The sequence below is a fragment of the Triturus cristatus genome, chromosome 11, assembly GCF_964204655.1.
Source record: "Triturus cristatus chromosome 11, aTriCri1.1, whole genome shotgun sequence".
In the NCBI taxonomy this organism is placed as follows: domain Eukaryota; kingdom Metazoa; phylum Chordata; class Amphibia; order Caudata; family Salamandridae; genus Triturus; species Triturus cristatus.
Genome location: NC_140594.1, coordinates 1,037,307,941 through 1,037,333,845, shown reverse-complemented (window position 1 = coordinate 1,037,333,845; position 25,905 = coordinate 1,037,307,941). Strand labels below are relative to the sequence as shown.

The 25,905-nt window shown below is 45.7% G+C and overlaps 1 protein-coding gene across 1 annotated transcript in view; it reads left to right on the top strand.

The window, feature by feature from the left end:
* LSG1 (large 60S subunit nuclear export GTPase 1) overlaps positions 1-17,934 on the top strand; it is a 132,988-nt gene extending 115,054 nt beyond the window's left edge. Inside the window, exons 12-14 of the mRNA XM_085635260.1 lie at positions 4,185-4,264; positions 7,401-7,574; positions 17,389-17,934. Coding sequence (XP_085491386.1) covers positions 4,185-4,264; positions 7,401-7,574; positions 17,389-17,568 — 434 coding nt within the window. The 3' untranslated portion in view covers positions 17,569-17,934. The remainder of the gene's footprint in view (positions 1-4,184; positions 4,265-7,400; positions 7,575-17,388) is intronic.
* Positions 17,935-25,905: the final 7,971 nt, after the last annotated feature.

The following is a 25,905-nucleotide window of genomic DNA, read 5'->3' as shown; positions in this document are numbered from 1 at the left end:
ACCCGGGTACTAGCCCAAATGTCCGCCTCCTCAGCAAGCTTCCGGGGATTGGTCAGCTTGCTATCCACCAGGTGTTGACGCAGTTCAGGGAAACATTTTTCGAGCAGGTGTTCCTTCAACAACAAATCAAACAACCCCTCGTAGTCCCTCACCTCACTGCCTTGTCTCCAACCCTCTAATGCCTTCTTTGCATAGTCCAGGAAATCCACCCAATTCTGTGTGCCTAGTTTGTGGCTACCCCGGAACTTCTGTCTATACTTCTCGGGTGTTAGTCCAAACTTCCTTACGAGCGCCACTTTCATGGTGGGGTAGTGGGTCTGCTCATCCTGCTCCAGGGCCAATAATGTATCCCTACCAGCTGGAGGCATGTATTTGTACAATCCCCCTCCCCAGTACTTCTCTGGAACCCCATGGACCCTTAATGAGATCTCATAGGCCGCTAGCCACTTGGCGATATCATCACCTGCACTATAGCTAGCTACTATGTCCTTTGGCAAATAGGGTTTGGATTCCCTGGTGATTCCTCTTTCTTCGCTGCCACCACTAGAAACAGGGTGTGCCCCGACCCGTAGGATCTGGAGATCTATCTCCCTGAGCCTCAACTCGTGAGCCATCCTCCGTTCCTCTTTTTCATTCTCCAGCTTCGCCAAATCCCATGTGAGTTGTCTTTTCTCCCTCCGGTCAGTGAATTCTGCTTCTAATAAGCCGTTGCTAGAGACACTGCTGCCCTTCCTTGAAAGTGTTCTGGTCCCCACTACTAGGTCCCCCACCTCAGGTTGGTACAAGCCAGCCCCCTCGCTGTCAGGCTCTCCATCCCTATCTTCCTTCTCCACCTTACTTTCTCGTCGTGCCTCCCCCCAAGCCCCCAAGCTTGCCTGGAGTTCACCCTTCTTTGCACCTTGGGGACAAAACACCCCCTCTCGCTCACAAAACTCTCTGAGTTGGGCCACAGTATAAGTTTCCACATCCTCTAATACAAACTCCATTTTGCCCACTCAGGTCAGAAGACAGTTGCTTACAGAATCTATGCAGGGGGGTACCTTTTGTAATACCTCCTCCCACCACCAGAAGTAAATTTGGAAAAACAAAACTCAGAATTAGGAAGTCCGCTTGGAGAAAACTCCCGGTGTAGGCCTATGGACTACCCACAGTTATTGTCGAGTGGACGCAAGCACAGCTCTATCCCACCGCTGCCACCAATTTTATGTTGGAAACCGGGCAACCGGGTCAGCAGTCACCAGGTTTCCAAGCATACAACGGTAGCTTGGCTCGAGCGGTTGGGGGTCAGGCACCGTGCTAAGCGTACGTCACACCCTCACAATAACCATGCGTTCATCCGTTCCAAAAACGACACTACACCGTAAAAATTATGAAAGGAAGAAGTTTGTCTTTATCTTTTTATCTTAGTTGCAGGTTTCATAAAAATAAATACAATACAATACAATAAGATTTTCCTCAAAAGAGCAGGTCAAATAAATAATACCACAGTGGGGTTTCAATAAATAGGATCAGGTCATAAATAAACACGGAATAAATATAGGTGCAATAAATACACGTGGCTAATAAATACTGTCAGACAATAAATACAATGCAGGAATAAATACAGTCAGACAATAAATAGTCAATAAATAAAGCACCATCAATAACTTAAATAACACAATTAATGACACTTACAGTTCACATCACTTTCCTGAGGTAGTTTGGTTTTACTATGCCCAAGTACAGCTTGTGGTCATTTGGATGACATGGGGGGGTATCCCACCTAGTTTGGTCAAGGCTGGGTCTGAACTGAGGTAGGATAGGGGTAACCTAAGGATCTGGCTCTCCCACAATACACAACCCCTCTAAGAGGTCACTACACCAGTCTCAGTTCACCCCTGGCACTCCCAGGCTGGTTCTAACACCCCTCTAGCCCCTAGAATGGTCTTTTAGGGCTCCACAGGGCCTCAGATGCCCTTTTCACCACTTACTGCCCTTTTCTCGATGACCAGCTCCGCTCGGCGCTGGGTCGACGTCGCTGGACGGTTCCGGTTCGATGTCGCTGGGCGGCCTCTGATCGATGTTGCTGGGCTGCTCCGGATCAATGTCGCTGGGCGGCCTCGGCTCGATGTCGCCTTCCGGCGTCGCAGGGTCACGGCCTCCCCGCTTCCGTGTGTCTCCGGAGTGCGACCTCCACTCCCGACCTCCGGCGCACTTCACCTCAGATTCCGGCGTCTCCGGAGTGCGATCTCCACTCCCGACCACCGGCGCGCTTCACCTCGACCTCGGTGACTCCTACTCGACCTCCGGTGCACTTCACCTCAGATTCCGGCGTCTCCGGAGTGCGATCTCCACTCCCGACCTCCGGCGCGCTTCACCTCGACCTCGGTGACTCCTACTCGACCTACCTCCGTCGGCGCCCTCTCTCGACCTCAGACGGCTCCGGGTACGACGTCTGCTTTCTGTCAGCGTCGCTTCTCCACCTCAGGCCTCAGGTCTCCAGGCTTCTCGACGTCGGGACTCCAGGAGGACACCGCTAAACAGGTCAGGAGCTTGCTGGTCTTCTTCTTTAAGGCCTCTTCACAATTTAGGTCCTTAAGATGGTTTTTCTTGACTTGGTCCCACACAGGGCTTTAGGCTGGGCTTGGTCAGTAGGGACTAGCATCAAGGGTGGGTTTCTGGACCCCACTCCAAGCACTGGTTTCCACCCCTGCTGCCTCACTCCTTCCTCCTTCTGAATTTCCGTCCTCTCTCCTCTCTAGTCAAGTGCCAACTGCCAACTTGAGATGGCCTCCCAACATTCTAAACCGCCTCCAACTGTCACAGGGTTCCAGAATGTTGCAGAAGGTTCTAGAAATCTCCAGTGGGTTCTGATGATGTCACAGGTGGCCACCATTTTGTGTCACAGGCCCTCAGACAGAAGTTCCAGGGGTAGGGAAAATGGCTCCCTGACCCTGCATCAACACTAAAAAGTCTGGTGGTTCCCAAAAAGGAAAAATTCATAACCGGGTTTGAGGCAAAAGTGGGACAAAATAAATAATGATGAAGAGGGACCACCCAAAGGGCTGACAGGTCTAACAGCATTGTTTTGTGGTGACAGAGTAGAGATGTAAGAGAGATGGAGTTGCATCCTTTTGAAAGAATCCCTAGTAGGCTAGTGGCAGTAGATGCAGGATATGGCTATCTAAGAAATATCCTAGGTAGTGCCAGACAACAGGGGAAATCTTCCCATCTCTTGATGCCACCTCCCCCACCCCCATGCTCCAGGCCTGAACAACAAGAAGGCTTGGATATAACAAATAAAAAAAAAGTTGTATAGGTTTTTATTGATCTCCGCATTTGATGCTTACATTTCAGGGTGTTGTTCCTTGATTTGAAATTATACCTAGAAGGATGGATGACAATGAACCATTTACATTTAACTTGGTTGTATGGACTGTTTCAATCAAACTGACCATCCAACTAAAAATGGCACTTTGATTAGTAAACGACAGCTTAACAATATGTACAATTGTTCTCAAATTATAAACTGGCATACACCATAGAACAACGTATGCAAGAAGTTGATTATTGAAAAGGCAAATGGATGATGACTATATTTAAAGATGGCTCAGATTTCACTATTTTTTGTAGTTGATAATTGTGAGATAAATTAGCAAAGAACATACAACATTTAATATAACAATTTACTATGTTTATCTTTTACAAAAAAAATTATGTATCAAATGAATGTCAGTAGCAATGGGAATTAACTTGATATTCTTGTACTGGTTGGCATAGTAAACTGGTGACCTAGTAAGCTAGGTGACCACATTGTTCCTGGATTCCCATAGTTGCATATGATGCAGAAACAAACTAAGATCAATTTATTTGCTGGTCTTGCTCTTCCACAGATATATTCTAGTTGTGAAACTGTACATCATGCATGGGGTTTCAGTGCCGCATATTTTAACAAGGCTCTTATTTAGAGTTTGGCAGACCGACTGTTCTGTCATAAGCATGTTGGTTATCCCATCCGCTGTATTACAATTGCATCATAGCATATAACACTTGTAATACGGTGGGCGGTAATTCAGCAGGAATTTGACATTTTGTCTGCCAAAGTCTTAATTAGGCCCTATGTTCTTTAATTTAGGTGCAAACCTGAAAATTATAAAGTTATCGTTTGTGCTTCTGAAAGTAATTTGTAAGCCTTTTGTTTACAGACATGAGAGGATATATGACTGCTCACGGCCAACCAGATCAGCCACGGTCTGCTCGATATGTATTGAAGGACTATGTCGTTGTAAGTAGTCCTTATTTATTAAATATTAATGTTTTCTTCTATTTTGTTTCAGTCTGAACTAATATCAATATTGTACGTAGAACTGCTTCATTAGTTAAAATACTTAAGTACATGCTAAAGTCGGTCGTTTAAGCAGTTGGTGCATAGCTATATCTTTGAACATCTAGTGATTGTGGTCTAAGGAATTTCTGTTTTTACTACAGAGAAATTAATATAAGTAGGAAAGTCAGCTCTTATAATTTCTCACAGAGGAATGCTTGATGTGTCTGTAGATCTTCAGTACCTTTTGCTTTAACACTAGACCTAACAGCGCCCCAGGTGAGGAATACCTTCCTAGACAACCAGCCCTGGCATTCCAGTGCTGAAGTAACAAGTAGCCATTTGTCCCTTTGATGTGTCGCCTCCTCCCTCTGTGATCTTGGTGATCCGATAGTTGTTGTTAGCCACACCGTGCTTAAAGGAGTCTGCAAAATCAAGGCATAGGTGAGCTCAGCTGAGCTAGTTTTCCTCTAATTGCCTACTGATAGTTTGGGCTATGCTAAATTGTGCCTGTATAAATGCTTCCGTTTTCTGGGTTAAGGTCAATATTTAATGACCAGTAAGGATAGTTGTCAGTATAACCAAGAAACTCTATTGTTGGGGCAAAAGACTGTCGATTTAGTTCCATAAGTATATGGATTCGACCAAAAGTAGGTGATCTAACCTCTACATCCACCCCTTTCTCAAATAAAAAGTACTAAGTCTCCATTGCTTCCACACCTTCCAAAAAGTATAAACACTTGTGCATGATCCTTATCGCACAGCATTTAAGACCTATTATCCTCTGCATTCCTTTTCCCTACTCAGTTAACTTGTGCCTTCTCCTGAACTGCAGCTCTTGTTACAGGTTAGTATGTGGTGTTAACTGTACCCCACACCCATCCAAACCATTCTCTCCTACACACCAACACTACCCCCACACAAAATGTGCTTCCTGCATCTTACATTCATACCTAATCAGTGCCTTCTCTCATAACACCCAGAAGGTGAGATGGGCCTGGTGTCTTCTTCATGACATTTATCGGTTTATTTTTCTTACATGTTTATCTTCCAAAACCGGACCTGGTCAGTTCTACAAATCCAAAGGTGTAGATGTGAAGAATAATTGGTTGCTAAACAAATTCGGATAGAGTGTGAGGTGCTTTTCTCAAGGAGTGGACTGCACTGTGAAGCAGTGACTCAAGTTTAAACCAAGAGCTCTAGGTCCTTCGAAGGCGAAGTTGTACAATTTGGGCCTTCGTGAAGGTTGTGAGGTTTTGGGGTTTGCTGCTTCCGTTACTCTACAGAACATTTTTTTCATCAATGTGACTTAATTTTATCAGGATACCAGATTATTATTCACTCTAAGCATAGCCATCTTGAAAAGTAATTGCATAATTGTCTTTGCAAGTTTACATTTAGCTAAGCTTTACTATGGTCATGTTTGCAGAATTTGTCTCTGCAAGTTGTCATTTGCAGATGTTTTATAAGCACAATGTATGTAGATATATACAACCATGTGCAGTTGGTAGTTACTGTCCACTATCCTGTCTGTACACTGTAGTTTGCCACTGCAGTCACAGAGCCACCAATACTATTGTACGGTACTGTGATAACTGAGATACTGTGGGCACTGAACTCTCCAAGGGTAGTGAAGGCTTATTGCATAGGGACATAGCTACTCAATGGCGTTGTAAATGAAAGATTAAGTTAAATATATGATGAACAGCTGACAGTGCTAAACTAATTTCTATTATAGTTTTGTAAATGGCATTAAACCCCTTTTGTCCTAATTTAGTCAGGGAGACTAATGTATTAACAGAGAAATACATTGTAGCACAATAACTAAGATCTATCTGGCCCTCCAATACAAATGCCTCCGTCTCTGGCTACATATTTGTAAACTGGGCTACTCCGTGAGCTTTAGACTTAGTGGCTTAAAATAGTCCAAATATTTATTAATCCAAATCAATAAAGGTCTCCGCAAGTAATGAGGTAAATATAGGGCGCCCAGATTCTCTGTGCCCAGATCATTGGGGTCACCAGGAATCTGGAACTTTATGTCCAGTCGAGATTAAGTCCGAAATGAGACCTGTAAAGGAACTGGCTGTTTCCAGGTCCTACAATTGTTTACAGTGTATTGGCTTTGGGACACCAAACCTTGCAAAGTTCCAGCTCCATATATCCAAAATGAGATGTCACAATTTAGAGTTTGTTAGTGGAGCATTCACTGGGAGAGAGTGCCCAATGGATTACAGAAAACTCTGTTTTCAGCTGACCACAAATTTCAATTTTTCCTGGAGTCGTACACGGTGAAGAAGAATACAAATGGTTCTTAAATGAGGACAGTCAGCTACAGCCATCAGAGTAAGGATCTCTTGAAGGTATAGGGCAAGCAGTTACCAGTACAGGCTCACCACCTAAGCAGATAAGAAAGCATCCCTGAGGCTGCAAAGATCATATGGCACTTGGGTGGTTCATTCTATTGATGTGATACTCCATATATATCTTCAGCCTGCTGTGCCATGTATACATTTTCCAGTCAGAGTGGATTCCTCCCCATTCAGGGCAGGTCATCACCCTTTTGTTTTGGTCAATCTGAGCAGAAATGATTGTCCAGGGCCCAGGCCTTTCCCATCCCTAGTAAGGGCAGCCACCAACAAAGGTTTTCTGCCTGTCGAACCTCTCCTAACCTTGGTGTGAACAGTCTAGACGTCCAAAAAAAATGTAAGGGCTACTGACTAGATGGAAAGGGGGCAGTGCTTACCACACTTTGGAGAGATAAAAGCAAGGCTGTGTCAACTTAGTTCAAAATGGAAGGAAGCGAGACATGCATATTGTTGAACTATAATTAAATTGCATAGGCATCTTTCTGTTACTAGCGAACATCTCGTAACAGCGAACCCAAGTATGGTTTGTAATTTGCTTATGTATTTCTTCTGTATGAAGATGTATGTGACAGATGAAGTGGATTCTTTTTTATTCCTGCTTCAAGGTTTTCTTTTAAGGCTTGATTCTAACACTTTTTCAAGATTCATGGTTTATATTTTTAATGTTTACATTTCTGGCTATAAATACTGCGATCAGCTTCAAATGCATTTCATTGTTATTGTTCTAGGGTAAACTCTCGTACTGTCATCCTCCACCAGGAATTGATGCATCTGATTTTCAGCCCCAACATCAAAGTATTTCTGAGTGCAAAAGCATCCAGAAAACCACTAAATTGAAGCCAAGAGGAAACGAGAAAGCGAAACAAATTGAAAATATTGTTGACAAAACTTTTTTTCATCAGGTAAGGAAAAGTGATGCAAAAGTGTGTTCCCAGAATTGACCTTGCATAATAGTTTTTTACTTTCGTTATTTTTGCTAGTTCATAATAGTATATTGGCAGTGATTTTTCTGTTCTATGATGTAACATTGGACTGCATTAAACATCTATAATTGTATTGTTTATTATGTCAAAAACGTTTTTAAAATTCATTCTAGTATCCTAAACAGAAGTGCCACAAATAGGTTACATTCAAATCAGTCAAACAGCATTTGCACAGAACACAGCATCTTCATAGGAGGTGTCCCGGCGCTAGCAGCCCTAGAGAGACTAACCAGACGGTAGCAAAAACAGGAATCTAAACTTTATCAAAGAGAGGTTTTAATTTCTCTTTTAAAGATAGCCGCAAAAGAAGCCTTATGCAGGCTAACAGTGTGAGAAAGTGGCTCTGTATATACTGTTCCCTAATAGGTACAGGGTGTACAGAGTCCACAGTCCCCCAGAGGCTGATAGAGGTCAAAGTTAGGTATGACCTTACTCTCAAAAGTGGTAGCTTGGTCGAGCAGTAAGGCAGTACCAGAGGACAGTGTAAAGCATTTATTGTACACACTCAGTCAGCAAATGGTTTCACACACTCAATAACTGAACTCTAGGCCAATGATTTGTATATATAAGATATATGCTTGTTTTATTTTTAGAACCACAAAGGGGGTAAAAATATACTTTCTCAGAATGAGAGGTTGAATATAAATACTTTTGTTTTAAGCAATAAATTTGTGTAAACAGTCACAGTTGGTTGCAATAAACAATCCTATTTCCTAAACATAACAATGCATTGAGCTCAATGGTAAATTCAGGTTATTTGTAATAAATTACTTTTCAGATTACTTTTGGAATTCCAGGTCTGGCTCCTAGAACCAGCCTGGGGTCAGTATTCAGAATCAAGTGATGAAAGTCGACTTAATAACTGTAATGATTTTTAAATAATATTTAGCTATTTCAAAAGTTAGCACTTAGAAAATATTTCACAGAAAACATCCAATGGATCTCTATGGCAAGAAATTCAAATTGCAGGTAGAGTACTTTATCGTTACTTTAGTAATCCAGGACTGGGTGCCTAGACCCAGGACTGGGGTCCTTATCAAAAGCAGGTAAGTAATTTCGTTTGCAGAAATGGTACGATTTTAAAAGAATAGTTCAAATTTGCAAAAGTAGACACTTAGAAGAAATTTCACAGAAAAGCAGACAATGGTTTCCTATGGGAGAAAAATGAGTTAGAAGTAAGTATAGTTGTGAACACTTTTCAGAGTCGGGGCTGGGCACCAAGATCCAGCACTGGGAGCTCACCTAGGAGCAGGTGAGTAAATTCGTTTTTGTCACTTGGCTGATTTTTGGTGAATTTTTGCCGTTTTGAAAAGTTCACACTTAGAAGATTTTTGAAGAAAAAGCCAGTCAATGTTACCCTATGAGGAAAATGAAGTTAGCGGTTTAAGGGTAAGTACTCGACTGGTAGTGTTGAAATTCCGGGCATGGACTCAGGGGTCCCCCAGTGTCAGGTAGGTACAGTTGGTTCACCCTCAGCGGTTTCAGGACGGCCGGGTGCAGAGAGAGTTGGGCCTAATGTTATCCTATGAGGGATAGGGGGGGCCTTGGTTGGTGGCTGCTGTCTGGCAAGCCACGCGGCTGTGGGAGCTGGGCTCCTGGTCACTTACTCAGGGCAAGTGGGGAAGTAGGTTAGTGTAGAGAGGGCACTGCCAGGGCCACTCGGGCGGCTGGGTGCAGGGTGCTTTTGAGCCTTAGGGCGCTCAATGGAAATCAATGGGAAGGTTCCGGTTTGGAAAGAGGCTGCAGGCTCGGGGACGAGGATGTTTCAGGTGCCACCACCACTTCGAGAGGTAAGTTGGGTAGTTGTAGGTTAGGTGGGTACCCCGGGATTGGGCACAGGGGGTCGCAGGGCGCCGGGTGCAGGGGTGCCTTTTGACATCGGGAATCTTACCCTCTGGTTGATCGCGGCTGGGGTGGCACTTGGTTCTGAGGCTGCAGGCTTCTTCCGGGATGTCGAGGGGGGTCCTTGGGTGCCGGACTCTGGGTCACAGTCGCCGTGGGGTCGTCCTCTGGGTCTTTGTCCACTCCGGCACTGGCCAGGCTTGGCTGGTGCAGAGTGTGTTGGGTCCGCGGTCCCGGGCTGGTGCCAGGGATAGCAAATAGGTTTCTTGAGTAGAGCCTCTACTCGTGGGAGTCCCAGGGGCTTAGAGCTAAAAGGTAGCCAGGTCCTCCGGGGTTGGTGAGGTTGCTGGCCACGTGGGATACCGCGCTGGTGCAGGTTCGAGAGTCGACAGGCCGGTAGGGCTGGGGCCAAAGCAGTTGGTGTCTTCTTCTCTTTTTAGCAGCTGCAGGGCAGGTCTTTGTTCTTCTTGCTCTTCTTGTCGTTTTCTATCTGGAATCTAAGGAAGGAAGGTTCAGGGGGCCCCTAAATACTAGATTTAGGGGCGTTACAGGTAGGTGAAGGCCAGGGACCAATGGGTCCTTGTCCTGGGGTGGGTACACCCCCTATCCTGCCTCTCTCCTGTGGGAGGGGGGCAGTAGCCTAATCCTGATAGGGTAGGGCCTCCCATCTTCAAGATGGCGAGAGCCCGGAGATGTGCTTCACCTCGCCTCCCCCACCTGAGGGGTGGGGTGGGCAGGCTGGCACATCCCCTGTCCTTGTATGGGGTTTCCGGCCAAGCTTCCTGCCAGAGTGGGGGGTTGCAGTGGCCTGGGGAAACTCCAACTGGCGGCATGCCTTTGAAGCTTCCCTTTGCTCATCCTGGGGGAGGAGATTTCTCACCTCACCCAGGATGTGCATTGTTGCAGGCCCGGGAGAGCAGGGGCTCTCCCACCCAGGGGTCCAGCAACGTGTCTGCTGTGTGGCAGCCTGGGCAGCCTCAGAGCAGACGTGGATTGTAAGTTAGCTGTAAGGGGGCATCTTCTAAGATGCCCTCTGGGGTGCTTAGTACATTAAATCCTACACTGGCATCAGTGTGGGTTTAATGTGCTGAGAAGTTTGATACCAAACTTCCCAGGCTTCAGTGTTGCCAATATGGTGCTGTGGAGCTCGTGTTTGACAAGCTCTCAGCACCATGTATTCTTAAATGACAGCACTGCACTTACAGTGCCCAGGAATGGACCCGGGTACTGTAGGGGCACAGGGCTCCTGCTCCTGTGCCCACACCATAGGCGTAATGCACCCAGCTAGATGGGTGGCTGACATATGCCTTGGCAGTGTAGGTGATGGGCATGGTACACAGTGATGTGTGCCATGTCGATTCTTTGTTTTGTCCTGCACCCAGACACTCAGCCTGCAAGGGCAGTGTGTGTGTGTAAGGGTACAGGGCCTCTGAGGGTGGCACAATGAGTGCTGCAGCCCTTAGAGGCCTTCCCTGGTCACAAGGCCCTGGGTACCTAGGGTACCATTTACTAGGGGCTGACATGTGGCTAGGGTTTGCCAATTTGGAGTTTGTGTGGTTTAAGGAAGGAACATAGGCCCTGGGCACCTGATTGGCAGGAACCCAGGGTACACTCAATCGAAGTACATTCAGCAATTTAGCAAAAAGTGGGGGCATACCATGCAAGAAAGATGGCACTTTCTCACAAACAGGAAGTGCATTCCATAATTCAGATGTAAAATGCGCAAAAGGTCTGCCCCCTTGCCTCTCCTTGTAAACTTTTGGAACCTGCAGAAGTTGAAGATTGTTAGACCTAGGCCGTCTACATTGCTTGTAAGGGTGAAGTATTTTTCTTGAGTAGCTGGGGCCCTAACCTGAGAAAGCCCTAAAAGCAACAGTGAGGGCTTTAAATTTAATGCTGGCAGCTAATGGAAGTGCTTCAGATGAGGCAAGATAGATTGTCGATAAGGGACTCTCAGGATCAGTCATGCTGCTGCATTTCGCACTACCTGGAGTCTTCAGATTAAGAGAGCAGGAAGGCCCTAGTAGAGAGTATTAGCATAGTCTAACCTAAAGGTTACCATGGTGTTAATCGCCATTTTATGCGGGTCCTTCAAAGATTTGAGCTCAGTAAGGCAAACTGACAATGCATGTTTAATATGTGCAGAAAAAGAAAGGATGGAATTAAAAATTATTCCCAGATTTCTGTTTTAGGAGGTGGGAACTGAGGGAGATTAGGTTCCTCAAGCCACCAAATGCTTGGGGAAGGCAGGCTACGTGGTCCAGTGAAAAGAAGAACTTCTGCTTTGTCTCAATTTAGTGAAGTGAAGTTAGCATCCATCCAACCAGCATCTCCCTTAAGACACTCTTTAAACCTGGGCAAGGAATTATACGAATGTTCTTTAAAGGACAGTAGGAGGTGAGTGTTGTCAGCGTAAGATACCACCTGTACACCCCAAGATTCAGTTGGCTGAGCCAGTGGTGCTAGATACAAGTTGAGGAGAGTAGTGCTCAGACCTTAGCCCTGTGGAACTCTGTATAGAAGAAGTTTAGGAGAAGAGGTAAAAGGGTGGAGATAAACCAACTGCGATCTGTTCTCCAGTAAAGATTTTAGCCTTGAAAAAGCTTTACCCTGGTTACTTGCCAAACTAAATCTGTCTGAAAAGGTGGCATCGAAAACCGTATCAAACGCAGCTGATGGGTCAAGCAAAGCCACCATTGCTGATCATCCACAGTCCAAATTCTACTTAATGTATTCTGTGACCTCTGATAAGGCAGATTCGGTACTAAAGCCTGATCAAAGAGTCCTGTAGCAGGCTGTTGGATTCCACAAAGTAAGTTGGATGACTATTTAGCAGTTTCTCCAAAATCTTTGCAGCCACTGGTAGGAGAGAGATGGGTCTAAAGTATTAAATATAGTGAGGTCTGTGTTGGATTTCCTCAGTAAGGGCATAGGGAAGGCATGTTTCCAACAGAAGGAAATAGTCCTTCTTCAAGTGAGATGTTCAAAACATATTTGAGCACTGAATTACTAATAGAGACCATCTTTAGAATTCAAGACGGACAAGGCTTCCTTGGGGTTCCTGATTTATATTTCTCCAGTCCCTTCACAGAGACTTCCTCTGGAATCGAGAGAAAGTTAGAGAATAGATTACCTTGATTTAGCATGAAGTAGATCTGCACATTCGGTAAAATTCCTGTAGAAACAGTTGCATAGATTTTCAGAATTTTCTCATTAAAAAATTACAATAAATAATTGCAGAGTTCAGGGGATGGACTGATACTTTTTGTGGGCTCTGGGAAAAGAAAATAATGATCAAATTAGGATACCTCACGCAAAGTATTACAAGCCACCCATACTCGAGAAGAGAAATACTGTCTCTGAGATCTTCAGATAGATTTGCGAAAATTACCTCCCGGTTCTTTCATCCTCGTCGGATTCTTAACTAGCTGATCATGTCCCAACCACTAGACAAATATTATCCCTTGAACAACACTGTTTATTAAGGGCAATGCTAGTCTTGTTGCTTTATTAACTTGCGTAGCTCCTCCCCCTGGACCCATAACCTCTTCTGGGGTTCTCCATCCAGTTTTTGGGGGGGGGGGGGGGGGGGGGTTCCTTTCTTTTTCCCCTGCCTTTCGCAGGTACTCCCTAAAGTAATTTTTTTAGACTACTGTTTGGACTTTAGCTACTCTGGCATTCTTCTAAATCTCTTCCGTCCAGTATCACTGGGAGGCAGCTATTTCGCAGTAGCTCTGAGTATGGCCATACTATGTGGCGGAGCAGGTTGAGAAGGACCATGCTAAGCTGGTCTTTCCCCCTTCTGTTTTAGGGCATTTGTGTGGGGAAGTGAATGGGCAGGCTGTGGAAGCATTTATAAGAGTGTAATTGGGGTTGAATAGGAAGCACACAGAAGGGAACCAGACTTCACCACGTATGGAGGAGGTTATTTTGTTATCCCCAGTATATTTGCAGGACATAATTGACAGGGTAGCAAAAGAAACTGATAATGCAGCCCTGACTGGATCATTTTAGTGATACAGAAGTAAATTGGCCTAGGGAAGTCTACTTGCAGAGGCTACGCATTACACCAAAGAGAAACTGGTTTAAAAAACAATTGAACAGGAGGCTGGCTAATTTATTCCAGTCTAAACGTCTTAGTAGTTTGAAAGTCTTACCTCTTTTTGCTGCTGGTAAAAACAGCATCTTAAGAGAATAGAAAGAAGTGCAATTTGATAGGGTTTCCCACATTCCTGAGTTGTCGCTAACCACTTATGAATTTTGATACAAAATTTACCAAAATCATTGAAAGGTACTTCTTTGTTGGCCAGCCTGACGTCGTCTTTACCATTAGACCCTGTACATAGAAAGATTGATGGGTTTCTCAAGAGAATTTGCAGCATAACATTTTGTGCTCAAAATGTGCAGCCCATGCATCTCAGGCTCTACTAACGACTTGCAGGTGCTGTTTGATGGAGTGCAGACAGGAGACGATTGCTCAGATTTATTGGCCACTGTAAAATGAATGATCTGGTTCTTGCTGGACCCAGTGTTCGGTAACTTATATGCTTCAGCAATTGCATTCAGTCATTAGTTAGATGGAGGTGTATTTGGCGTAGACTTTGGAAGGTAGATGCTGCACAGAGATACTGCATTTGCTGTTCGTACATCCTAAACTCTTTGGCCACAGTTAGATGACCCCATTAAACAAAGAAATTGTTGCAGCCTTTTATGGGTCAACCCCAGTAATCTATAGCATTCCTTTTGCCCTAAGGGTAACCACAGGCGGTGCAGCAGAGATATTCCTTGAAGGGGTGGACCCATGGTCATTGTGTCCTGTTGGGCCAAAAGCACAAGAGTAGGAGACATGGGAGAAAACACAAGCATAGTGAAGAAGCTCAGGCTTCTCTCGAACAACTCTTTGGAGCTGTAATTAGTCGAGGTATCCCTGCCACAGGAGCTGGAGGCCCTGGCACCAATATCATCACCTCCTGCAGACCCTGGGATGGATTCAATGGCACCCCAACTGTTACTGGACTTTGACACCTGGAACTGACCTGGCACCTTAACAGCGCGATACTTGAGATATTCATGCATACCATGATTCTCTCTAGAGTGCCTCTGACCCCCATGGGCCCTGAGGTATCAGCTGATCTTTTAAAACGAGTTCTGCCACAGTCCGCTCTCTTGTTCTCCGGCTTCAAAGGATGGAATTTCAGGGGTTTCGGAAGTTTTGTAGATTGGGGAGATGCCTCTGCTTCCATCAATGCAAGGCAGCCCTTGCCCAGCAGCGAATTCAGAACCACATTGTGCACCATTGAGGGACCATGGACTGTGTAGAGGCCGTACAACCCTTCAGGCAGTCTCTACTTCCTCCTCCTCCCCTGCCAATGCACGGAAGCAGCTCTAATTCTCCCTTGGTAGGATATTTGTGGCCTCTAGGAGGGCAGGTGTCACTCTTTCCACACCCCTGAAGGGCTATAACCTTGGCCCATGGGTCTTAAAGTTTGTGGGAAAAGGGTATGCCCTACCCATCCAGAATTACTCAAGGTATCCTGCCGTCCACAAGTGGCGTCTCCAATAAATGGAGAATGCCATTCTTTCCAGTAAACTTTGCCCGAAGTTCTGGTACAAGGAGCTTGGGGGGTGACTCTTTTCAGTTGAATGGAACTTTCCTCTTCAGTGCGTGTTTCTTCCCATACCCTTGATTCCTTGGTTTCTGAGAAACATTTGTCAAGATCGGGCCCAAATCCTCTTAGTGGCTCCAGATTGGCCAAAAAGGGTGTGTTAAGCAGACTTTCTTCACCTCTTCATGTGTCCCCTGCTCCGTCTTGCTTTTGCGGTGGACCTTTACTCCCAGTCTGAGGAGCTGATTCTCCACCCTAATCTCTGAAGCCTACTCCTTAATGTATGGATATTGAGCAGGGGCACTTGACTGCATGCCAGCTGCCTGATGGCTTGGTGGATGTGATCATATCTGCTTCTCATTCCTACACCAAATCTGTTGACTTCAGGAGGTGGCACCGGTTTGTCACTTAATGCGCTGATCACCAGATTGACCCCTTGATAGTGCGGCTGTCGGACAATCTCCAGTTCGCATTCCTTTGGCCCAAGAAGGATGTGTTGTGGGTACAGTAAAAGAGTATCTAGTGGCCCTATCTCCTTCTTTTGCCTCCCTGGTCAATCGCAACTTTTCAAGTCCCCAATTGTTTTATAGCCCTTAAAAGATCTGACTAATAGGTTAACTCCTCCTTCTTTTGTTATGCCACGGAGGGATTGAACCAGGTTCTTACTTTAATAAGAGCTCCATTCGAGCCTTTTGACAGTTATTCCTTTAGACTTTTAACCATTAAAAGGTTTATTCTAGTTGCCATTCCTTTTGCCAAGTGTATCAGTCAGTTGCAAACACTGAGCGTTAAGCTACTCTTCACACTTTTTATCCCAACAAGTTGGTCCTGCAAACCAGAGCTGCTTTGCTCCCAAAGTTGTTGACCCCTTTCCATTGGGGTCAATAGATCATCCTTCCATACTTCTTTTCCCCCATCTCACCCTACAAAGCAGAAGGAGAGGCTGCACAGGCTGTACTAAAAACTAACTGCGAGCTTTTATATCGACCAAACGAAGGACTTCTATGCATTTTACCAGCTTTTCCTAGGCTATGTAGGCAGCAGAAAAGGAACAGTAATACATAAAAAGACCTTACCTAAATTGAATAGATTGCAGTTTATATCTACAATGCCATGGCCCTAAAAAAAAACACCAGATGGCATCAGGGCACATTCTGAGACTCGTCCTCAACATCTGCCTTAGCCAGGGGAGTCCCTGTAGGTGACCTATGCATAGCTGCCACTTGGTCATTTTGTTCACTCCTTCACAAAACACTGTTGTATGAATTTGGAGGTGACGAGGGATAGGCGTTTTGCCCGATTTGGCCACATTACCTCCTTTTGATGAATTTGGGCCATTCTAAAAAAGACTCAACTGTTGCCAAATAAAGCACTAATTCTCCTGGAATATATTTGGGAGATATAAGACCCCCCCGAAGAATCCAACCATTGAGAGAATACCTTGATGTTTTGCAGCATGATTCGTTTAAAGTTTTGCAGCAACAGGGTTATGCATAGCTTGTGAATTTTGGGTTGGGAGATTTTATTTTTATCTGAATTGGGCAAAGTGGAAGTTTGCTACATGTATCGAAGTTAGACTCTTTTCCAATAACGCCTCCAGGTACCTTTTTTCTACAAAATCCTGTTGCTCAGCACTATTGTCCTGCTAGTAGCTTCTTTTTGAGTTTTTTATTTTCATAAAAATAAATGGAAAAAATTCCAAGGATGTTTTATCTATTTTGTTGAAAAAGAAGTCTGCAAATGATGATTTTCTGGGGTGGCTCTGAGCCCTAAAACCCTTTTACTGTGGCACAGTCATCAACTTCACAAAGTTTCTCATATGTCTTAAGTTTTCAAAATTGAAGTCCTGCAACTTAATCCAGCCCAAATGTAACAAGCAAGTTCTGTTTTATTCTGAACCAATATTGGGCATGTACCCTATAAATATTACTTCACTCCTAATGTATCGGGCATCCATGAATAAAGCTAATATAACAAGTTCTCCCCTGGCACCTTCTGAAATCCATGAACACAGCTGTTGTATGTAGTCACTTTATGAATTCTTTTGAAGCCTCTCTTAGCAATTGTATTTTGTAGTTTCCTCGATTAAAGTTTTGCTAAAGGAGATATAATTTCGCACCCCCTCCCCCAACCACAGTTTCTTACTTAAAGTAATATGCTTTGAAATGAAAGCAATATTTGTTTGGGAAAAAAACAGAGTGCATAATTAATAATCTTGTATTGGCGCTACTAGAAATATTTTCAGGAAATCTATTTGTACCTAAACAATTTATATTTCTCTGTAGGAAAATGTTCGTGCCCTGACTAAAGGTGTTCAGAGTGTGATGGGATACAAACCGGGTTCAGGTCCAGTACCATCCACTGGAGCTATTGCTGAACCTGCAACAGGAAAGCCCTGGAAAAAGCATGGGAACAAAAATAAAAAGGAGAAAGTGCGCAGACTTACCAAACACCTTGATGCATAGGTCTTAAGAAAATAATATGTATATAATGTATGATGTGTATAAAAGTAATTTAAAAGTATGAACTCAACCTATATGTACAATTTGGATACCACATGTTCAAAAAATACTTTACCTAGCCAATTTGCTTGATCAAAATGTCTGGAATGGTGTACCCCATCTCCCTTTTCTTGGACAGAATCTTTTTGACCAAAATAGCAGACGAATCGCTTGAGTTAGTGTGTTTTAATTTCGGTGTTCGGCTAGCCAGGTGCAGTTCACAATAACCGACAGGCCGGTGACCATTTAAATGTGACCATTCTTCAAAAGGATTGATAGTCATTTGAAATTGTTTGCCTTTGTATATTAAAGTTTTGAATTTTTATTTGAGATGTTTATTTGTTAGAGAATTTTATTGAATGATCTTTAAACAATGTTTGTGTTTGGAAGAACTGTTCTACTTGAAATGGCTAGATGTGTGTTACTCTCCTTATTTGGTTGATTTTTTTATTAGGGAAGAAAGCACTTCACCTTTGTGAAGGTGTAAAACATTTAAATGCAGGCAACAAGAAGTTGTTTTCCCATCTGTATAGTGTACCACTGTTAACATATATATTTTTTTTCTAGATAAGTCATTTTGCTGATTTTTGTGGTATAGATTTCCTTGCAAAGCAACAAGAAGGGGGGGGGGGGGGCCAAAAGGGCTTTTGGTGAGGTCCAGCCAAGTGTGCCCAACGTATGTAAACAACAAGTGACAAAGCTGTTCCTAAAGGGGTTGGGAAAGGAGGTACCATGTGTGAAGATATCTGTTATGGATATTGGAGCCCTCACACAGCCATCGGGATATTGTGAATCACATACCCTTCAGGATGTAATGTAACATCATCGGGCTGCTCCTACGTCGAGTCGGCTGGTGCAATACCCGACGGGCTCTTGTTTAGAGAGCACTCTTATGGAGATCTTCTATATCCACGATAGCCGGTTGTTCAACTGTGACGAGTGTGGGGCTTGGTGATAGTGTAGATGAATATTAAAAAGGGGAGGGAGTACTATCTAAACAATTTTATTACGATGTCTCCTCGCCTGATTAAAAACATGAGGTGAAGTGGTAGTAGCTCAGATCTATGTTCTGGGTTAACTATACTGCCTCGTCATGGTCAACATGTTTCTCACTATTACTGAGCTGTACTCAAGTGATTCGTCAGGACCTTGAAATTCTATCTACAAGTCTATCCAGGAGGATTAAGTGATAGACAACAAGCGTTAATATGTAGTCCTGGTAGTGCGGGGTAGGTCTACGAGCGACACGGACTCGGCGTGTCAAACGCAAGGAACTCCTTGCGCAAGCCTACCAGGAACTGCTGTGGTTTATCCTATGGAGTAGATAGGGTAGACCGAGGAGCAGGTAACAATACCAGTTTTACATATTAACGCTTGTTGTCTATCACTTAATCCTCCTGGATAGACTTGTAGATAGAATTTCAAGGTCCTGACGAATCACTTGAGTACAGCTCAGTAATAGTGAGAAACATGTTGACCATGACGAGGCAGTATAGTTAACCCAGAACATAGATCTGAGCTACTACCACTTCACCTCATGTTTTTAATCAGGCGAGGAGACATCGTAATAAAATTGTTTAGATAGTACTCCCTCCCCTTTTTAATATTCATCTACACTATCACCAAGCCCCACACTCGTCACAGTTGAACAACCGGCTATCGTGGATATAGAAGATCTCCATAAGAGTGCTCTCTAAACAAGAGCCCGTCGGGTATTGCACCAGCCGACTCGACGTAGGAGCAGCCCGATGATGTTACATTACATCCTGAAGGGTATGTGATTCACAATATCCCGATGGCTGTGTGAGGGCTCCAATATCCATAACAGATATCTTCACACATGGTACCTCCTTTCCCAACCCCTTTAGGAACAGCTTTGTCACTTGTTGTTTACATAGATTTCCTTGCACCTGCCATAGCTTAATGCACTTTACATTGTTTTATAATCCCTGATATAGCGTGTTTAAGTGTATTAGCAGGTCACACCACAAACGGGCTATCTAGTCTCATACAGGTAAACAGGGCATATAGCCAAACCTACATTCCATTATTTGCAACTCTAATGGCAATGTTAAAATGTTGCTGATTTATAGCGTTAAGCAGAAACTGATGTTTCTGTGTACAGTTCATAATTTTCCTCACTTTTCTTTATTGGAGTTTGATGCTCAACAGTATGCTTCTCTGATAGCAGAAGGCTGTGGAATTAACCTAAACATATTCGCAGACATGAACACTGGGATATTGCTAAAATGATTATAGGTTATCCTTTTTCCGTTCTGCACCTTCAAAAAAACTACTGATAAGCAACTATTTTGAGGCCTTATTCTTGTTCGAGCCTGTATACAGACTTGGGAGCCCCACTTCGCAGTATAAAAATTACCCATTTTCAGAATGCGTTGTTCAACTTAAAACATACCCGCATCTATTAGGATAATGCAGTAAGGTATGTAGTGACATTTCTTTTACAAGTGGAAGACTGCAATACTGCACTAAACTGGATCCAGTATACCAATGGACAACTTAAAATGTATTGTTAAAATATGCTTAACTTTAAACACTAAAGTGTTTGAAAGTAATAATAATAGAAGTTATGAATAAGTAGGTAAATAGATGCTGCAGAAATATACACCGTAAATGGAGGCATTTCTATTTATTTTCTTTACCAAGACTGTAAATTGCTTATAGTGAGGTTCCTTCACAAGATTAGTACAGCACTCAAACTCTGTGGGTTAAGTATGTGGTTGACATAACAATACCCCAAAAAATATATATATTAAAAACTTGACAACCCTCTGTTTTCAAAGAAGTGCTTTGTCCTATGGCAAGCCGCTACAGGGACTTTAACTTACATCAAAGTGTTGTCGGTAGCCGATGACAAAGCATACACAGAATGACAATTGTCATGTTGTAGAATGCAAATTTCTAATCCTTACTGGGAGTTTCTGCTTTTACTAGATGGCAATAGACTTGATAATTGTCATCTATAGGTTAAACCCAAAATGCGTACATAGATGTTAATTAATCTCTAGGCTGTATAGTCCTACCCATATTTCACTTGTCAAATGCTCAAGCTTCATACAGCACGTGTTCATCCATTCGGAAATAAATATGTTGATTTTATGGTCATGTGATTTAATTGGTCAATCAAAAGTGTTCCAGATTTCTGATATCGTCAAAAATGCCTTGTTTTGCCTCAGTGAGATTTCTGCATAAAAGTATTTTAGGTATTCGATTTTATGTCAATGGTTGACTGAATTTCCTGGTAATCTCATGGCGTGGAGAAGGGAGTAAGAGCATGGTTGGCAGCCAGGTTTTAGAAAGTGCAATCCGGAGAGAGATCCTAGTTGGAGGCACAGGAGAATGTGTTTAAATGGCAGGGTTCATGATGCACTCATCCTGTCTTGGTTCGTGTCACAGTACTTTCACACTACTATGTTTATTTCTGCTGGTCTTTGCCCCTCATAAGCTGCATTCATACATTGTACCAAAATGAATTCCTTAAGGCTTTTCTATGGATTTAAACTGTTAATGCATTATCAAGTACTAATCCCTTTGTGATGTAGTCTTTTATATTCATGATTGCTTCCTTCTGTGCCTCTTCCTCCCGTCACCTCACCAATGCTGTTCCGGCATGGTGCCCTTCTTCAGGGTAACAAAATCATCTTGGCTCTCGAAAGCTTCACTAACTAGCACTGTATTCACCCTGTGGATTGGGGGAAGTAGCCACCAGAGTCCTCTTTTTACGCCAGGATATGGGCTAGATGGTTATAGTCAGCTAAAATACTGGATCTTGTTCAAACTACAGTTTTCCTCCTTGTACCCCCGCACTTATTCTCAGTCCCGCCTTCCCCCTTTATGCACAGGTGGATTCCTTTTTCTTTCAAAATAGGTTCTGCTTTTTTTTTACCATTTTCATCAAGTGTGCATAATGTACAGTATACCACCTCAGCAGGTTTGTATCCTTATGTTCGAGGCATATGAGCTGTATTGTATACTTGTGCATAGATCGCCATCTGGTGTTGTGCTCGGATGTTTGCACTTTGTTTTTGTCTTGCAAAAAGTCTTTTTAGTCACGAGGTGGGTGATTCCTCCTCAGGGCGATAGTGCGCATGGGCATCAACTCCATCTCCAGATTGGTTTTTTTCCGCCATCGGGTTTGGATGTGATTTGCTGCGCTCCGGGTCGATATCTGTTTCGAATCTCCCCTCGACGCGCAATACCTCTCCACTCGACGGTATTGTCTCGATCGCGTTTCCCTTTCGCCACGCATCTTTAAAACGAACTCCTCGACCTCGATCTTCGATGCAGACCGTTAGGCCTATCCATGCCAGCAGTCAATGGAAAGGACTCCTTTAAAAAAATGCCCCGGTGTGGTGCTAAGTTCCCACACACTGACTTGCACGAGGTTTGTAATCTCTGCCTCTCCCCGGAGCACGAAGACAAGAACTGCGAGGCCTGTGCATCGTTCAGGTCGAAGAAAACCATCCGTGACTGTCTGTCTGGCTCGACGTCACGAAATGTCTCGCGGAAGCATCTATTCTGGACATCTTCGGAGCAGATTCTAATGTCCTGCCGGAACAACATGGTGATGAAGAAGACATCTCCGTCTCCAAAGCCGATGACTCCGACGTCGAAGAGGAGACAGTCACCCCGGCTCAGCGGTCCGTGAGTACAGAAACCCCTCTCCCAAAAACCAAACCTAAGGCTCTGGTAACACCTTCTCCCTCTGGCTCAGGTCGACACCGGCAACATGTCTCAGACGCCCCGCCCTCGGGCCTGGCTATGAAACCTAAAGACAAACCTTCCAGCTCAAGCCAGCCCCATTCTGGTGCCGAAAAGTCCCCTTCGGCACCGAGACACAAAACCAAAGATGTGCCACGCCCTTCTTCGTCGGCACCGAAGACAGCCTCGACGCCGAAGCCCTCTGCGTCGAAACACACCAAGGATAAACATTCGGAACCGAAAACACCTTAGGAGCCGAAAATGCCTTCCGAGCCCAAAAAAGCCTCGAGCCACAAACTCGTATATCAAAACCTAAGGAGTCCAAGACCCCACAGAAAGCCGGTCTAAAGAACAATCTGACCCTATAGCTTCGGCACCAAAAAAGGACATTCTAACCACACAGTCTGTGCCAGATTTTTCGGATAAAAAAAACAAACTCTTTATATTGACCCAGATACTTGTAAAGTTGTCACCAAACCTCCTAACAAGAGAAAACTGGACCCTCCAGAGGAATATGAAATACCCAAGAAACAAAAGGAAATGGCCACTAACACTTCTCCTCCTCCAGCTGATCCAAATCTCTTAATTTCTCCAGAACACTCCCCACAACATACTTTTTCACCTCAACCACAAGATGATGATGATGATACCGTTTGGGGTGGGAATGGAGATCCAGATGGGGATGATGATGCACATACCATCCCACACAACGTAGACCCTTGGGATTACTACAACACAGATCCCGACCCGCATAATGACCCGGCCCTCTATCCATCTAGGCCATCACTACCAGATGACAATATTGGTTTTGCGCAACTAATTAATAGGTCTGCTCAATACCACGGGGTACAATTACATTCTGATCCCTTAGAGGAAGACTTTTTACTCGAAACCTTTGCACCCTCACAAAAGTCCACGCACACCCTGCCAATGTTAAAAGGCATGCTAAAACATGCGCCAGACATTTTTAAGGACCCAGTCGGAGCCAGGATTCTCAACACCAGGGTGGACAAATAATATAAAGGAGCTCTCAATGACCCAGTTTACGTTAAAGGTCACGTCCCTTTGGATTCTCTTGTGTCAAATGTATGCAAGAGGGCAAACTCAGAGTACAGGTGACCCCCCTCCTCCTGATAAGGAATCCAAACTGATAGACGCATCTGGAAAATTGTTAGACGGCGACCTCAGAGGAGCCAGGGAAGGGAGTCCTGACTACCCTGAGACCCACCCTCAAGTATTGTAGCCGGGCACTGGCGGGAGACTCCTCAGGAGGAGAAGTCTCGTATCGAGGATCGTACTTCGGGCACCACACGACACAGAAACACACCGTGCGTTCTCAGGAACCAATCTTTATCAATTAGGTTAGCACTGCAAATATGTACAAGGAGAGCGCGGGCTCAATGAGTCTCGGAAGGGATAGGGGGTAGCGGGACAGTCTTTGGCAAAAAAGTTCAAGGTAAGGATGTACCCGGCACACAGCTCACAATCCTCGAGCTGGGGGGTAGGTTGGTTGTCGTGGGGTCCGGCGGGACCAGTGGAGTCTGTGGAAGCCGCGAGTCACTCAGCGGGCTCAGGTACAAGTTCGGCGGTCTTACGATCTTCAGGGAGCCGCGAGTCACTCAGCAGGGCTCAGGTACAAGTTCGGAGGTCTTACGATCTTCGGGGAGCCGCGAGTCACTCAGCAGGGCTCAGGTACAAGTTCGGAGGTCTTACGATCTTCGGGGAGCCGCGAGTCACTCAGCAGGGCTCAGGTAGTTCTAAGTTCCAGGAGCCGCGACCGCGTCAGCAGGCTCTCGTTGTTCCAGCGTCGAATCTGCCGGACAGTCCCAGAGCACCCCTTGTTATAGGTCGACCCCTCTTTGATGTCCGGAGTCTGTGCAGGCAGGGGTCTTGTCACCTGGGGGTCACTTGTCGGGGGTTTCCTGCCATTGTCTTTTGATCCTTTCAGGGCCGGGTCGGGAGGAGTCCCAGACACCCAGCAGGCGTGGAGCCAGCCTTCAGAGAGGCCGGAGGGCCGATCGAAACCCATCGTCCCAGGGGAGTTCAGAGGTGCGATAGAAACTGCTCCTCCCTCTCTCAACCCCTGGAAGCGTGATGTCCTCCAGCCGGAGTGGCGCCTCTAGGCCCGGGTCGCGATGGGGCCTGGCGGCCATCTTGGTGCATGAAGTGGGCACACGGGCCCGGGGTGGCCGAAAGGAGAGAGGCCATGGACGAGGGTGTCCGGGTTTAGTGCGTGTGTTCTGGTGGAAAGGCTTGGTGAGGCCGGGGGATTGGGGCCGCCGGCACCAGGTTAGGTGGTGTGGGGACCAGTAGAGCCATGTTACGAGGCCGGGTCCAACACGCGTCCCCCCCCCCCAGCTGAAAGCCGGAGAGAACTGCCCATCATCTTGGGGGGTTCTCTTCGCTGAGGCGGAAGAACCGGGAGAGGCCATCGGCGTTGGCGTGGTCCGTCCCAGGACGGTGTTCCACGGTGAAATCTATCCCCTGAAGGGAGATCGACCACCGCAGTAGCTTGGGGTTTTCTCCCCACATCTGCATAAGCCATCGCAAGGGCCGATGATCGGTTTGGACTTTGAAATGGGTGCCGAACAGGTAAGGGCGTAGTTTCTTGAGTGCCCAGACCACGGCAAAGGCTTCGCGCTCAATGGTACTCCATCGCTGTTCTCTGGGTAACAGCCGCCGACTGAGGAAGGCGACGGGCTGGTCCAGGCCTTGGTCATTCATCTGGGACAGGACGGCCCCAATGCCATGCTCGGAGGCATCGGTCTGGACTACAAACTCCTTGGAGTAGTCGGGAGCCTGGAGGACGGGGGCCGTGCACATGGCCTTCTTTAGGGCATCGAACGCCTCCTGGCAGGCGGGTGTCCACTGAACCTTTTTTGGCTGTTTTTTGGATGCGAGTTCTGTGAGGGGGCCGACAAGGCTGCCATACCCCTTGATGAATCTGCGGTAGTAGCCAGTGAGGCCCAGAAAGGCTCGGACCTCCGTTTGGGTGGTGGGGGGTTCCCAGGCCACGATGGCGTCGCTTTTTGGTTGTAGAGGGGCGACCTGGCCACTCCCGACCTGGTGCCCCAGGTAGACTACTGATCCTTGTCCAATTTGGCACTTGCTGGCTTTTACTGTCAGGCCTGCCTGGCGCAGGGCGGTTAGCACCCTCCGGAGGTGCTGGAGGTGCTCACTCCATCCGGAACTGAAAACGGCGATGTCGTCCAGACAGGCTGCGCTGAACTGTTCTAGCCCGGCCAGGACTCTATTTACCAGTCGCTGGAAGGTGGCCGGGGCATTTTTCATTCCGAAGGGCATTACGCGGAAGCGGTAATGCCCATCTGGGGTGGAGAAGGCAGACCACTCCTTGGCCCCCTCGGTGAGCGCAATCTGCCAGTATCCGCAGGTGAGGTCGAAGGTGCTGAGGAACCGTGCTGCCCCGAGTCGGTCAATGAGCTCGTCGGCTCGTGGAATGGGGTGGGCATCGGCTCGGGTGACGTCATTGAGCCCCCGGTAGTCCACACAGAACCGGAGCTCGGGGGCGACACCGGGGGCCGCTGCCTTCGGGACCAGGACCACGGGGCTGGCCCAGGG